Source organism: Rhinoraja longicauda, chromosome 3, assembly GCF_053455715.1.
Source record: "Rhinoraja longicauda isolate Sanriku21f chromosome 3, sRhiLon1.1, whole genome shotgun sequence".
In the NCBI taxonomy this organism is placed as follows: Eukaryota; Metazoa; Chordata; class Chondrichthyes; order Rajiformes; family Arhynchobatidae; genus Rhinoraja; species Rhinoraja longicauda.
Window position 1 is genome coordinate 31,339,057 of NC_135955.1, and position 16,722 is coordinate 31,355,778.

At 40.6% G+C, this 16,722-nt stretch overlaps 1 protein-coding gene across 1 annotated transcript in view; it reads left to right on the forward strand.

Annotated features, from left to right (window-relative positions):
* frem1a (Fras1 related extracellular matrix 1a) overlaps window positions 1-16,722 on the forward strand; it is a 95,655-nt gene that overhangs the window by 15,853 nt on the left and 63,080 nt on the right. The window contains exons 7-14 of the mRNA XM_078395640.1: window positions 1,866-1,997; window positions 3,339-3,683; window positions 6,947-7,089; window positions 9,402-9,598; window positions 10,826-10,916; window positions 12,225-12,392; window positions 14,212-14,420; window positions 16,148-16,241. Of these exons, the coding sequence (XP_078251766.1) occupies window positions 1,866-1,997; window positions 3,339-3,683; window positions 6,947-7,089; window positions 9,402-9,598; window positions 10,826-10,916; window positions 12,225-12,392; window positions 14,212-14,420; window positions 16,148-16,241 (1,379 nt within the window). The remainder of the gene's footprint in view (window positions 1-1,865; window positions 1,998-3,338; window positions 3,684-6,946; window positions 7,090-9,401; window positions 9,599-10,825; window positions 10,917-12,224; window positions 12,393-14,211; window positions 14,421-16,147; window positions 16,242-16,722) is intronic.

Sequence of the window (16,722 nt, forward strand, 5' to 3'; positions counted from 1 at the left end):
GTTACCCATAATAATTTCACCCGTGTCTGCCTTCAAGGGACCCACATTTGACTTTGCTACTCTTTTTCCCTTAACATATCTGAAGAAGCTTTTACTGTCCTTCTTTATATTCTTGGCCAGTTTTCCCTCGTACATCATCTTTTCAGCCCGTATTGCCCGTTTTGTTACCTTCCGTTGTCCTATGAAAGTTTCCCAATCTTCTGGCTTCCGGCTACTCTTTGCTGTGTTATACATCTTTTCTTTTAGTTTTATTCCATCCCTAACTTCCCTTGTCAGCCACGGTTGCCTCCTACTCCCCATAGAATCTTTCTTCCTTTTTGGAATGAAATGATCCTGCGTCTTCCGGATTATGCCCAGTAAAACAAAGGAAGCAGGGACATGGGATATTGCCTCCTGAAACTTTTCCTCCAAATCACCATCCTGCCTTGGGTTCATTGATGGAATTGATTGCAAGGTAAAGCATAGAAACAGGTCCTTCAGCCCACTGAGTCCATGCCGACCACACTAGTTCTGTTATCTCATTTTCTCATCCACTCCCTGCAACCTAGGGGCAATTTTTAGAAGACAATTAACTTGAAAACCTGCATGTCTTTGGGATGTGGGAGGAAACCAGAGCACCCAGAGGAAACTAATGTGATCCCAGAGAGAACGTGGAAACTCCATGCAGTTAGCATCCGTGGACAGGATCAAACTCAGATCTCTGTGAGGCAGCAGCTTGATCAGCAGCACTACTGAGCTGCTGGTCTTTCATCATTATTGGGTCCAAAACCCAATCATTTCTACCAAATGTGGGACTATCCTCACCTGAAGAGATGCAGCAGTATGGGATGGTAGCTCAACACCACTATACCAATGGCTATTAGCGTGGGAAACAAAGGCTGGCTTTATCAGCAATGCTCAGATCCCAAAACATGAAGTTTCTTCAAAACAGTACAGATCCTCCTCGACTTACCCATCGTAAATCGAAATTATCGTAAGTCGAAAATGCATTTAATACACCTAACCTACCAAACATCATAGCCACCTAACCTACCAAACATCATAGCCACCTAACCTACCGAACATCATAGCCTAGCCTAGCCTAACTTAAACATGCTCAGAACACGTACATTAGCCAAATACATTTGTGGTCGCATGGCTGACTGGGAGCTGTGGCTCGCTGCCATTGCCCAGCATCACGAGACAGTATCGTACTCTTGGGTATTTGCACCATCGTAAAGTCTAAATATCGTAAGTCGAAGCATCGTAAGTCGAGGAGCATCTGTATTCTCCTTACTGGCATATTTGTGTTTTCTCATGTATCATTGCTGTCTGTTGGCTAAAATAAACAATATTTCATTACTAGATTTCTCTCAATGCCCTTTCCTTCTTTACTCAGATTTTACCATCTGAAAATGATTTGGCAAATTATTTCATGATCTGTACAATTTGGAATTTTTTTCCTTTAATTTCTAATAATTTTGTCCACACACAAAGATATATCCAAGTCTGCTGAATATTTAGGAAAAAAACCTGAAATTACAAATGAATTAATATACACGTGTAAGCATTTCATTGTTTAGTTTAGTTTATTACTATTGTCACGTGTACCGAGGTACAATTAAAAGCTTTTGTTTGCATGTTATCTGGTCAAAGAAAATAATATACATGAATACAATCAAGTCATTCACAGTACACAGATAAAGGATACAGGTACAACATTTAGGGTAACAAATAGTGCAAGATATAACATTGTAGTCCGAAAAAGTCCGATTAAAGATAGTTCAAAGGTCTCTATTGAGGTAGACCTCGTAAGCCATAAAGCCACCACTTTCAGCAATGATAATAAGAAGCTAACATTCACCACGTTTGATTCTGTTTTGCAGGACTTGATCTATTGGAAGGCCAGTCTCGACCTATCACCTGGGAACAGTTTGAAGTCGTGGATAATGACGACATCACTGCAGTTCGTTTGGTTACTGTGGCCGGCTTACAACATGGACGGCTAACAGTGAGAGGTTAATATCCTTTTACCAAACTGGCGAATGGACTCCCAGAAACTCATCAAAGGAGCAATTCCATTTCCCTGATATAATGAATAATTCGATCCATATTTTTTAACTGTGCAACCCAGCTTGATGTCTTCTATTCCAAAATAGAATCTCCCAGAGGGTTCATTACAAGATTGAAATGCAACACCTCAAAGTCACTGACTGTAATTCCCAATTTGTAGGTTGGTGGTTCTTGGCCAAGTCTCATTAGGGTAAATTATGATCAAGAAATTTGATCTGTAGGAAGGAACAGCAGATGCTGGGTTATAGCGAAGATAAACACAAAGTACTGGAATAACTCAATGGGTCAGGTTAGCATCTCTGGAGAAAAAGGATAGGTGACGTTTCGGATCGGAACCCATCTTCAGACTGGCAAGAAACATGATCTGTGTGAATATGTGTGTGTGTATATATATATATATAAAATATATAGAGTCATTGCTCGGAGAACTGGGAAAGTTGGAGAGAGAGGGAATGCAGGGGTTACTTGTAGTAAAAGAAATCAATATTCATACCCCTGGGCTGTAAGCTGCCCAAGCAAAATATGAGGTGCTGTTCCTCCAATTTGCACTTAGCCTCACTCCGACAATGGAGGAAGCCTAGGACAGAAAATCTGTGTGGGAATGGGAAGGAGAATTAACGTATTTAGCATCGGGGAGATTAGGAATGTTCAGGCGGACTGAGCGAAGGTGTTCAGCTAAACGATTGCCCAGCCAACGTTTGGTCTCGCCAACGTATGAAATGTATACTTATATACACACACACACACACACACACACACACACACACACACACACACACACACACACACACACACACACACACACACACACACACACACACACACACACACACACACACACACACACACACACACACACACACACACACACACACACACACACACACACACACACACACACACACACACACACACACACACACATATATACATATACACATGCAAATATATATATACACATACACACACATACACACACACACACACACACACACACACACACACACACACACACACACACACACACACACACGCACACATATGGGTTTTGCACATCATTCTCTTTTTTTTCTCTCCGCTATATATATATATATATTTATGGTGAGTCAATGGTCAAATATTTAGTGGAGAGAAAAAAAGAGAATGATGTGCAAAACCATTTACATTTAAGAACTCTAGTTACAGCCCTTTTTAAAATTCATTCCCGAGGGAAAGTATGGTGTCATATTAATGCAAGAAAGTAATCCTGTTTGTGGACTAATCTGAATAATTTATGTTTTTTGCAGGTGGAAAAGGCTTTATGTTTACTGTCAATGACATCAAAGCAGGTGTTGTCCGCTATCATCACGATGACAGTGACACTGCAAATGATTTCATTATATTCAGAATTTTTGATGGTCTTCATAGCACGCGACACAAATTCCCAATCAAGATCTTACCCAAAGATGACAGTCCTCCATTCCTTATCAACAATGTTATCTTTGAACTGTGCGAGGACCACGAAATGCTGATTGAGAAGTTTATGCTTCAAGCGTCAGACATGGACTCAAGTGACGACTACGTCTTGTTCAAAATCATCAAAACTCCACAAGCTGGAGAGATCATTAAAAGAATAGCTCCTGGTCTGACAGGTATCTTTTAACCCGGCCTGACGATTAGAACATCAATCACTTTGTTCTTCCCAGACTTTCAGTTTTGGTTGCTTCCTTTACTCTGGCTCCAAAATACATCCATATCCTTGCCTTCATTCAAAGTCCCTGTTGTATCAGTGACACCTCTTTGCCATGGTAAGGCCGCATGATACTTGTTTTGCAAAAGTCACCAATATTAGTGGATGTGTAAAACACTTTGTCTACTTTATATTAAAATTGACCTATTCACCAATAAAGCAGAAAACCTGCTGTAATCTGTAATCTTGAAGCCACATGCCAACAAATTCAAAAGCATCCTCTTCCCCGCTGTTATCAGAGTCTTGAATGGACCTCACATGTGCTATGGATGTATTCTTGATCTTCCAGTCAATCCCTTTGTGGCCATTGATTTTTTTAACCTGCATTTTCTCTGCAGCTGTAACATGATATGATAACACACTGTGCAGTTTTTTGCACTACCTGCTGTACTCCTGTATGATATGATCTACCTGGATAGTGTGCCAAAGCACGTTTTTCATTGTATCTCAGTACAATAATAAACCAATACCCAATACCATTGTTGGTAGGTTAATTGGCAATTGTAAATTGTCCCTAGTGTGAGCAGGTGAGTGGCAGTCTCTGGAGAGAGTTGATCAGTATGTGGAGGTAATAAAAATTGGGGTTAATGTTGGATTAGTGGAAATGCGTGGTTGATGATCAGCAATGACTCGATGGGCTGAAGGGCCACTTTTCATGCAGTATTTAACTTTGATTTCATGACTCTATTGCACTGACTACATTAAAAGACTGATTAATTGTTGATTTAGGGCAGCTTCGAGGTTTGCCTGCTTCGTGATATACATCTCTTTTACAACTGGAGGGAATTTGCACTCTACAAGATCTGTTGCATTGGGATTGTTTTATCCCAGAGTGTAAAAGAATATATGTGATCTTAGTTGGAGTGATGGAATTCCTTCCAATATGTGATACTTCACCATGTAAGATGAGAGAGAGCAGATAACAAGGTGTTCAATTGGCCCATTAATTTGCGCAGCCCTCTCCTCAGATGGCAAATAGCCTCCCAAGCCTCTAATATTGCAGACAGGAAATACATATAGAAATACAGTGCATTCAGAAAGTATTCTGACCCCTTCACTTTTTCCACATTTTGTTACGTTACAGCTTTATTTTAAAATGGATTAAATTCTTTTTTTATCATCAATTTACACACAATACCCCAGAATGAAAAAGCGAAAAACAGGGGTTTAGAAATTTTTTCAAAGTAATTTTTAAAAAAAAAACTTAAATATCATATTTACATAAGTATTCAGACTCTTTGCTATGACACTCAAAATTGAGCTTAGGTTCATCCTGTTTCGATTGATTATCCTTGAAATGTTTCTACAACTTGATTGGAGTCCACCAGTGGTAAATTAAATTGAGTGGACATGATTTGGAAAGGCACACACCTGTCTATATAAGGTCCCACAGTTGACAGTGCACGTCAGAGCAAAAACCAAGCCATGAAGACGAAGGAATTGTCCGTAGACCTCCGAGACAGGATTGTGTCGAGACACAGATCTGGGGAAGGGTATAAAACAATTTCTGCTACATTGCAGGTCCCAAAGAGCACAGTGGCCTCCGTCATTCTTAAATGGAAAACTATATCTGCAGCACTCCACCAATCAGACCTTTATGGTAGAGTGGCAAGACGGAAGCAACTCCTCAGTAAAAGGCACATGACTGCTCACTTGGAGTTTGTCAAAAGGCACCTAAGGATTCTTAGACGATGAGAAACAAGATTCTCTGGTCTGATGAAACCAAGATTGAACTCTTTGGCCTGAATGCCAAGTGTCATGTCTGGAGGAAACCAGGCACCGCTCATTACTTGGCCAATACCATACCTATGGTGAAGCATGGTGGTGGTAGCATCTTGCTGTGGGGATGTTTTTCAGCAGCAGGAACTGGGAGACTAGTCAGGATTGAGGGAAAGATGAACGGAGCAAAGCACAGGGAGATCTTTGATGAAAACCTGCCCCAGAGCGTTCTGGACTTCAGACTGGGGCGGAGGTTCACCTTCCAACAGGACAATGACCCTAAGCACACAGCCAAGACAACGCAGGAGTGGCTTTGTGACAAGTCTGTGAATGTCCTTAAGTGGCCCAGCCAGAGCCCAGACGTGAACCTGATTGAACATCTCTGGAGAGACCTGAAAATAGCTGTGCATCGATGCGCCCCTCCAACCTGACAGAGCTTGAGAGGATCTGTGGAGAAGAATGGGAGAAATTACCCAAATACAGGTGTGGCAAGCTTGTAGCGTCATACCCATGAAGACTTGAGGCTGTAATCACTGCCAAAGGTGCCTCAACAAAGTACTGAGTAAAGGGTCTGAATACTTATATAAATGTGATATTTTAGTTATTTCTTTTTAATTACTTTGTAAAAATTTCTAAACACCAGTTTTTACTTTCTTATTATGGGGTATTGTGTGTAGATTGATGATAAAAAAAAATAAAGTTAATCCATTTTAAAATAAGGCTGTAATGTAACAAAATGTGGAAAAAGTGAAGGGGTCTGAATACTTTCTGAATGCACTGAAAATGATTGCTGGAAATAGCTCTTCACTATGTTGGGATTAATAAAGAATTGGATACACCTTTCAAGATCCCTCAGTAAGAAACTCAAAGGCGTTTATGGAAAATGCACCTACATTGGGTCTAAAATGACCACTGGTAGGATGAAACCATCTAAATGTACGTATTGAGATAAGGAACCAGGTAGCTCTTCACTCTTTGCTTGCCTTCCCTTTCCCATAACTCCACATTTGATCTAGGAAGTTTCCCCCCAACCCCTCGATTGATAATGAAGATAGACACGAAAAGCTGGAGTAACTCAGCGGGTCAGGCAGCATCTCTGCAGAGAAGGAATGGGTGATGTCTCGGGTCGAGACCCTTGCTCATCGATTTATAATGTTCCCCCAAACCCTTAGAATTCCACAGATACCACCTCCTCATAACATTAATACCTTGCACGAGGACTACTTTGGTCCATCACCTTTGCCTGCTTGATATTCTTGGGAGCGAACAAGGAAATTAAATCTGTAAACTCAGCATGGGTCATGAACTGAATCCAGAACAGGAATCTCAAGATCTGTGTATTCAATGTGAATCTGGACCACCCGGCAACTAGTAGTAATAATAATTTATGTTCCCTTGGTCATGCACTATTAAAATACTTTGTTTATTGTTACTTGCTTTTATCAGGCTATCCTATCAACAGTTTCCTTCAGAGAGACCTCTTCAATGGGGCCATCTACTATCGTCACTCGGGAGGAGAAATGTTTGAAGATTCCTTTGAGTTTATTCTGCTTGACAGTCATGATCCTCCAAACCTTTCAGAAACTCAGGTATCTGTTTGTGTCTAACCACTGTAAGGTCACAGAAATTGTGATAATATGTTGGAAAAAGAGATGAAAACACCTCTCCTGGAACTGAAAAAAAAATAGAGAGGATATAATGAATGTTTTCAAAACCATGAAAGCTTTAGGAGGAATCAAAAAACGTAAAATTAGCTTCTTGTTGATAATTGTAGATTGCAAAAAAATGCAAATAATGCCAGCAATTTACTTTTTTATGTATGCTCTGCAATTTTCTCAGCATATATATATTCAATTCCCTTTTAAAAGTAGAATTGAATTGAAGAGAGAATCAATCAGGAAATTGCAAATGTAATACAATAAATGCATTTTACTCAGATTTTCATCCAGACATAAACTGACAAAAGTAATTTGAAGGACGAATTTGCAGAATGCATTTGAGAGAGTTTTCTATAACAGGATGCCATGAAAGCAATTAGGAAGCATCTTATCTCAGACAAGTTGTTTAAAAGACAGAATTGATTGATAATCCGATAGTGAAGGATCTTTGAAGAAAATTAGACAATTCTATAAGCAGTCGGAATGAAACAATCAGAATAGATTTTTTAAAATAATTTCAAAATGTTGGGTAAATTGGGTCAATTGGGAAATGAGATTAGATAGTTTTCTGATGGGTAAACAACAGCAAGCATTTAATGATACAGTTAAAAGTCTCAATTGATTTTATATTCCATTAAGCAGTAAAATATTCACCAGAAAAGTGGCCAATTCTGGAAGTTAAAGATACTATTACTGTAAGGGGAAAGTTATGCTGGCCTTGGTATCAATGCTGGTAATTACTGAAATGAAGTAGTCGTGCTGAGAAGTGGTTGAGAAAGGACAACTCTGCTCATTGCTATTTAGAAAAGTGAGTCATACAAGAATGCAGGATGGACTGCGAGATTAGATGCAGGGGAGTTGTTTCCTTTAACTGTAAATTCATTACTATGGAATTTGATGTGCTTTTTAAGGGGCCACACATTTTAAGTTGAAATGAGAAGAAATGTTGTTATAGAGGTCACAGGTTATATAGTCATGGAACCACACATAACGCAAATAAGACCCTTTGGCCCAACTCGTCCATACTGACCAAGATGCATCATCTAAGCTAGTACCCATTTCTGTGCATTTGCTCCCCCATATCCCTCCAAACCTTTCCTATCCATGTATCTGCCCAAGTGTCTTTTGCATGCTGTTATAGTACCTACTTCAACTATCTCCTCTGGCAGCTCATTCCATATACCCACTACCATCTGAGTGAACGAGTTCTGACAGAAATAAGATCCTCTCATTTTATGTTTTTACAGAATGTTTCCCATTAACTACACATGCTTATTAACAGAAGCAGTTTAAAAAGTTGACCCAGAACCTGCAGTCAGCAGCAAGACACTTGTGTTAAAGGCTGACCTACAAAGGAATACAAAGGTGCCTCATGCAGCTCGCCCCCGCTTGGAATTTGTTGTGAGAATCCCAGCCCTATCCTTTAAACTTTAGAGATACAGCGTGGAAACTGGCCCTTTGGCCCTTTGAGTCCATGCCGACCAGTGATCTCTCCGAACCATTATACTATTCAATACACTAGGGACAATTTACAATTTACAGAAGCCAATTAACCTACAAACCTGTAGGTCTTTGGGGTGTGAGAGGAAGCTGGAGCACCCTGGAGAAAACCCACACACACAGACAATGTACAAACTTCAGACAGTCAGCACCCGTAGTCAGGATCGAACCTGAATCTCTGGTGCGGTAAGGCAGCAATTCTACTGCTGCACCACTGTGCAGCCCTGTGAAAATTAACATTAAAATTCGCAATGCGCTGTGGTTTATCACCAACATAATCAAAGACTTGTCCCAGTCCGGTCACTCCTCTTTGCTCCTGTCTGGGAGAAAGTACAGAAGCTTAAAGGCCCGCACTGCCAGACTCAGGAACAGCTTCTTCCCCTCTATTATCAGGCTTCTGAACAGTCCTTCCATAAACTAGAGTACTGCTCAATTCACCTCTACCCCATTGAGGACAGTGGACTTTGTCTAAGGAACTGTTGCACTACAGTGCGCTACAATGTTGAGAACTATATTCTGCAGTCTGTAATTTCCCCTGTGCTCCATCTAAAATGCTTGAGTGTGAACTAATTGTATCGATGCATGGTATATCTGATGTGTTTATTTTGCATGCAAAACAAAGCCTTTCACTGTACCTCAGTACATTAGTCAATAATAAATCTAAACCTAAACATTATGTTCATTTCCCCATTAATGCTATAAAACTCTTGCAGTCTTTTCTCATGGGGTTAATTTACTTGCAGACTGTAATTGTTCACATCACCCCTGTGGATGATCAGCTTCCCAATGAAGCACCTGGAGTTGTCCGCCAGCTCGTCGTTAAAGAGACCGAGATGGCTCATCTGACGAAGAACCAGCTGCACTTCACAGACACCGAGTCTCCAAACGGCCAAATAGTATATACAATCACAACTCCACCCTTCTTTATTTCAGTATCTCGGTATGTGTATGCTTTCTCGACTCCTTTGAACATTATGGCCACGCTGAACTATCTTAAATATCTGGCAATGTATTTCACAAGATGTTGTTTTGGATTCCTTTGCAACGTAATGATATTTGTATGAATAATGCTGTAGACTGAGTGTGTGACAATTATGCAGTTTGAGACCTTTGAAGCAGCTGCTAGACAGGAGGTAGGGGTAAGATTAGGAGGAAACAAAGCAAAACAAGTAGTAACAGATGAAGCAGATTCAGGAGTCTCGTTTGTGCTTGGCAGTCAACAAATGTCCAAGAGCATTGCATTTTTATTGAGGAGAGGTCTGGACCAAAGTAATTTCTCTACAGAGAATGAATCAATCCATGCCCATATGCAGTAGGACCTGGGCAACACTCAGGCTTGGTTTGAATATAGAACGAGGAACGGTACAGCGCAGGAGCAGGCCCTTCAACCCACAATGTCTTTGCCAAACATGATGCCAAGATAAACTAATCTCATCTGCCTGCATGGGATCCATCTAGAAAATAGGTGCAGGAGGAGGCCATTTGGCCCTTCGAGCCAGCACCGCTAATCCCTCCATTCCCTGCAGGTTGGTATGTTGATAAGTTGACGGCTTTGATACATTGGAAGTATCATTAACGTCACAAAGGGGCCACCCAAAAATTAGATCATGCAGAATCATTTTGGCTTTCATATTTTAATTGAGATTTTTAATTGCAGGAGTTGAAAGTCTGAAACAAAGTCAGAAACGGATAATGCTGGAAACACTTGGCAGGTCAGGCAGCCACAATGGAAATGGAAGTAGAGTTATCATCTCACGTCAAAGACATTTACAGAACCAGGAAAAAGAGAAAAAAAATACAAGCTTGTTCTATGTTTCAGAGAAAGTGGAGGAGAGATGGATAAGGCAAAGGGAATAATTCTGATAGGGTGAGGCCAGGCATGCTATTAGTTATCACATCAGCAAATGGAGAGCATTTCATTACATTCATGACGTGTCTTGTGGAGGATGGGATGTCAGACACAATTCTTGATGTTTGTGTAAAACAGGTCCATTAATCATGTGAATGTTGTTGAATCGAGAGTAGACACAAAATGCTGGAGTTACTCAGCGGGTCAGGCAGCATCTCGGGCGAGAAGCAATGGGTGATGTTTCAGGTCGAGATATATGAAGTTCTAAAGGTGGGATTGCTCAAGGTTCTAACTGTATTTTTCCTTCGACCTGTTGAGGCTGCTTGATGCTGGGAAACTACTACTAACTGACAGCATGAAGAAGCTGATTAAAGAGTCCAGTGCCCCAATGCTCAGGTCATTTACACAGGTAATTAAAATGCTTTACTTTCAAATTTCCTTTTAAGAATCAAGAGCAAAAAAAATCATCAATCCTTCTACTTTCTTTCTGAATCAATTCGAAGCAGTATAAAAATAGAACCCATGTTTCTACAGCTAATCACAAATATGTCCAGAAAAACACATTAACCGTTTCAAAGGGCCAATTATTATTAATTAATATAATGCACAGATAGATATAGCAGATAAGGCAGCCATTCATCCCATTGTTTCTTTCATGGTTTTTTGAAAGACCTGATGAACTTATTTAATCCACCACCCTTCCCCCACAGTACTGTAAACGTTCCCCTTCAGTAGTGCCACTTTGTAAGTTATTTTAAAGTTGCTTCTACTTTCATAGAGTCCAGATCATAACAAGTTGGACAATGAAAGCTTAAAGAATACTGTGTTTCATAGAAAAAAATATTAAATGTGTTAAATGTTTAGGATTTACAACACATTGCCTAATTGGGCTGATAGAGACATGAAATATTAGTTTTCAAGTGTAAATTGGGTAAGTATTTGCAATTGAATAAAATAAAGCAAATTGGGCAGAAACATGGAGATTTTCAAAAGCATCTTTGAAAAAACGGCTTGATAAGTTGAATGTACATATATGATTCTTCTCATGTCTAAATGTCTCCCTGCATTTGAAAGATCTTACATGACCCAAGGTAGATCTTTGTCATGTAGGATACTATAGATGGAGGAACACGAGAGACAGTTGAAGTCAGAATGTGTCGGAAGGAACTGAAAATGCTGGTTTATACCGAAGATAGACACAAAATGCTGAAGTAACTCAGTGGGTCAGGCAGCATCTCTCGAGAAAAGGAATAGGTGAAGTTTCAGGCTGGGACCCTTCTTCAGAATGTTGGCTTACAGCAATGCCCAATGTAGATGGTAAAGACTGCAGCCTCAATGCTTTAATGGTGAATCCTGACTCCAATGGGAGGAATCCAATCTGCTGACTCTGAGGCACAATGTTGTGCCTGCTATCCTCCAAGCCAATGGTGAACTTCCCAGCTTTTGCCAGGACTTTACTAAAGGTTGAAGGGATGTATAACGAGCCCATTTTACAAGTTGATATGATTGTCACAACCTTGCGGTACAATGATGTTCAGATTTAGGGAACAATCGCAATAAAGTCAATCAAATGAAACCACTGAGTCTGCAAATGCAGTTATGGCGAGCTGAAATAGTTAATACGGGGCTTTACAGAATAGGTGCCCTCTTACTGCGTTTGTTTCTATCAGTGGCTTTCTGTGATTAATTGTAAGCGTTCTCTTTTGTTTTGTTTCAGGATGCTGTGAACCACCTGAGAGTGGCCTACATGCCTCCTCTGCAGGATATCGGGCCCTACCCACAGCAGCTGCAGTTTCATTTCTCAGTCAGTAACCAACATGGCGGCACATTTGTTGGCCTCTGCTTCAACATCACGGTTCTCCCAGTCAACAATCAAGCCCCTGAGGTAATGACCTACAAATTGGCACTTGATGTCAGTTCAGACTTCGATAACTGGCCTGGTGCCAGCTGAACCCTTTCTTCAGGGGCAGTTACATTTTTGAATGGTTTTGGACCTGTATGCAGCAGGAGTTCAAAAAGTCATGCCAACAGCAGGCTTATCAGTATTTTGTAGAAACAAGTCACTTCAGATGCTGGTTTACAAAAAAAAATAAACAAAGTGCTGGAGTAACCTAACTGGTCAGGCAGCATCTCTGAAGGACATGGATTGGTGAAATTTCGGGTGGGACACTTTTTCATACTGTCTGACCGTCCGACCCAAAATGTCACCTATTTACATTTGCCAGAGATGCTGCCTGACACGCTGAGTTACTCCTATACTTTGTGTATTATCAATATTTTGTTACCTGATCTGCCAAGCAGCTAGTTGCAGCAGATTATGGTAGCAAAGTCTCTGAGATTAGAGTAGCAGTACTTCAGATCACTGTGTGGATGTCAGTAAGTACTTTTAATTTCAAACTTATATTGTCCGGAACTCTTAGCTCCTAACTCTCATACATAATGTTGGAGATACAGACAATGCCAAACTGAAATGGCTTTGGTGAGCTCATATTCGAGGACCAGTGTATTAATTGCAACTGTTTCTATTCAGAAATAATAAGTAATGCCAGCAAAAAACAAACTGCTGGAGAAATACAGGGTCAGGCAGACAAAGGGACAATTGACATTTTGGGTCCTGTCTAGCTCCAGATACCAGATCTCCTGTATCTCCACAAAACCAATGGCATATAAAATAATGAAATAAAACCAGGATATACTGGAAACATTCAGCAGGTCCGTACACACATGTGGATAGTGAAACAGTTAATATTTCAGGTTCTAGAACTTTTGTCAGAACATGGATAGAGAGAAAAAAAGCTTTCTTTTTAAGTTCTGATTAAGAGCCGAGAACCTGAAATGTTGTTTCCATTTCCACAGATGCTGCCTGACCTCCAGAGTGTTTCCAACATTTTCTACTTTCATTTTGGATTCCCTGCATCTGAAGATTTGTGTTTATTTGAGCAAACCCTCACATTGGCCATGCAGGACACCAGGATCACTGGTGACTTTATAGTGCAGCATGGCAAGAGAAGCTAAAGACAGACATAAATAAAATAATGCCACTATGGGTTAATAGGATTAGTATGGGCAGATACTTGATTGTCAGCATGGATATGGTGGGCTAAAGGCCCTGTTACTGTGCCGGATGACTCAACGACTCCAATATAACTGATGACAAGACTACACTGTTCATATACAACTGGGTTCTCTGATATCACCAAGCTACAAGGAACCCTTTTTCACACAAAAGGTGGTGGATGTCTGGAACAAGCTGCCTGAGGAGGTAGTTGAGGTAGGGACTGTATCAATATTTAAGAAACAGTTAGACAGGTACATGGATAGGACAGGGCTGGAGTGATATAGACCAAATGCTGGCAGGTGGGACTAGTGTAGCTGGAAAATGTTGGTCGGTGTGGGCAAGTTGGGCCGAAGGGCCTGTTTCCACCCTGTATCACTCAATGACTCTATGGCTCTAACTAATCAATTGTCTTGCATTACTGACTTATTGACTGTGAATATCTCCTCCTGTTATAACTCGGGTGGGAAATTGTCACCCCCGTTTCTATCACCCTCAACCAATGGCTCCTATTAGGCCCTTGGCACCTCTTAAGAAGTTTCCATCAACCCTGCACTGGAGAACCACGTGGAAATGTAAAGCATTTTTTCCCATTTTGCTCCAAAAGCAGCTGATGAAAATGAAGAATTATTTTCCTCTTTCTCTGTAGATTTACACAAATCAATTGACTGTCAAAGAAGGGGGAGTGGGCCAAATTACCATGGATCATCTGCTGGTAACTGATGTTGACACACTGGAGGATTACATCAAGGTCGTGCTGCAGAAGAAACCGGTGCACGGAGAAGTAGAAGTGAACGGAATTCCGATGATTGAAGGAAACATGTTCACTCTAGCAGATCTCAAGAAACTCAGAGTTAGGTGAGGAATCTTTTGTAGCAAACAAAGTATAATTACGACGGCAATATAGCGGCACAGTGGCGCAGCGGTAGAGCTACTGCCTTGCAACGCCAGAGACCCAGGTTCGGTCCTGACTGCAGGTGCTTGGCTGTACGGAATTTGTACGTTCTCCCCGTGACCTGCGTGGATTTTCTCCAAGATCTTCGGTTTCCTCGTACACTCCAAAGCCATGCAGGTTTGTAGGTTAATTGGCTTGGTATAAAAAATGGAAAATTGTCTCGTGTGTGTGTGTAGGGTAGTGTTAATGTGCGGGGATCGCTGGCCGGTGCAGACTCGGTGGGCCAAAGGGCCTGTTTTTGCACTGTATCTGTAAACTAAACTAAAATGAACTACGTAACTAGACAACTGCAAGTGGAGATATACAACATGGAAATGGTTTGAGGATCAATATGGTCCATGTTGCCTTCATGTATGAAAAATAAGGTTTGACTATGAATGATGAGATGAAAGTTCCTTCTCCTGGCTGATACAATGTTATTCAGTAAATCAAGGCACAACCTCATCTCATCTCAAAACAGTTGTTTAATAATGGCTCATTAGTCAAAGTCCAGAGTCCGATTTGGGGCCTCGACCCATAACATTGATAATTCCTGTTCCCCCACAGATCCTGCTTGACCCACTGAGTTCCTCCATCAGTTTGTTTACATGAGCTCGTATCTTTGAAAATGACAGATTGAGATAATGATTAAAACATAAAGGATCCTAGTCTTCATAAATAGAAGTGTAGAGTACAAAAAGATTACATTTATTATTAGCTGCAATCCTTTTCTTTCCCTTTGATATGTGATGGAATTTATCCTGGAATAAACTTTGTTTTTGGCCATTTCTGAGTCTGATTACACCAATCAAGAGTGTTAACCAGATTCTTCCTGTTGGGAGTCCCCTAATGTCACTTCTACATCACTCCTTTGGAGCATTCCAGGAAAACAGACAACAAATATGTCCAAAAGGTGCACATTAAAAGGGCCTCCAAGGATAAAATGGACCAAATCATGCAGTACAGAACTTTGGTAAATCTGTAGGTAAGTGAAGTACTTTCCTAAAATCTTGTGCCTCTTCACGTGTCCCCAAGCTGACAATGGCTCCCAATATGCCCCCCTGTGTCCCCAGATCTATCAACACTTCATGACCTACACCCTTTCAGCAAATGCTTACATTCACAGCCTCCCTCTCGATGAATCAAAACCATTCCATCAGTTCAATTAATGGACAATTAATTTCACAGCGGTGGTATTAACTTCATTAAATCAACTTGCAACATTCTGGAAATAGTTGCATTGCTACAAGTAACTTAGGCCTGAGTTAGATCCTCCATCTGATTTTAATATAGCACCATAATCGTAGAGTATCTATTGACCTTGACTACAGCAAATGTGACAGAAGCAGAATGAGGGATCACAAGAGATTGTTCATTGTACCACAAACAAAATCCCTATACCCAGTAGAAGAAATAGAACGTTTGTCAGGAAGTACCCAATAAAAAGCAGGAATTTTTTGAGGAAAAGGTACTTCTTGGAGGATCATGAGTCTAATTGACAGGGGGATTGTCTAATTAACTCTACTCTGGTTAGGAATAACATTGAATGTCATCTAATAGTTCTAGTTGCTGTAGATGGTTAGGTGAGCTACAGTGATGGTTAACGTTATGCCGATAATAACCAAGGATAAAAATCACCTTATGTTCATAGGTACCGACATGATGACTCTGAGACAATCCAAGATGAAGTCACCTTTATAGCCACTGATGATTCAAATTCAGCTGAAAGTGTTCTGGAGATCAAGGTATGTGAGAATTCATTGATTATGATCAAGAGTTTTGCAAGAGCAGTTTTCTGGAGTTCTGAAACACGGGTTTGTTCCAATATTAAATGTCGTAGGAGACAAAATGGTCTATTTTCTAATATTTCTGGTTTTGGATTTACAATCCAACTCAACTGTTGAATGTCAGATTTAAAAATCTCTATCAGAATGCTGATTATCACATCCTGATTTCCTGCGGGCTTTCTTACTGGACTAGTGATATTCCCAGTCCTTGTTTTGCGGCATATGATAACTCAGAGATTTACCTGGACCTTGCTGATCAGGCACAATCCTCCATTCTGAAGAAGGGTCTTGATCCGAAACATCACCCATTCCTTCACTCCAGAGATGTTGCCTGTCCCGCTGAGTTACCCCAGCTATTTGTGCAACATGACGTCAAGACCAGCTGTTATCTGCCTGCACATAATCTATATCCCTCTATTCACTGCATATCCTTATGCCT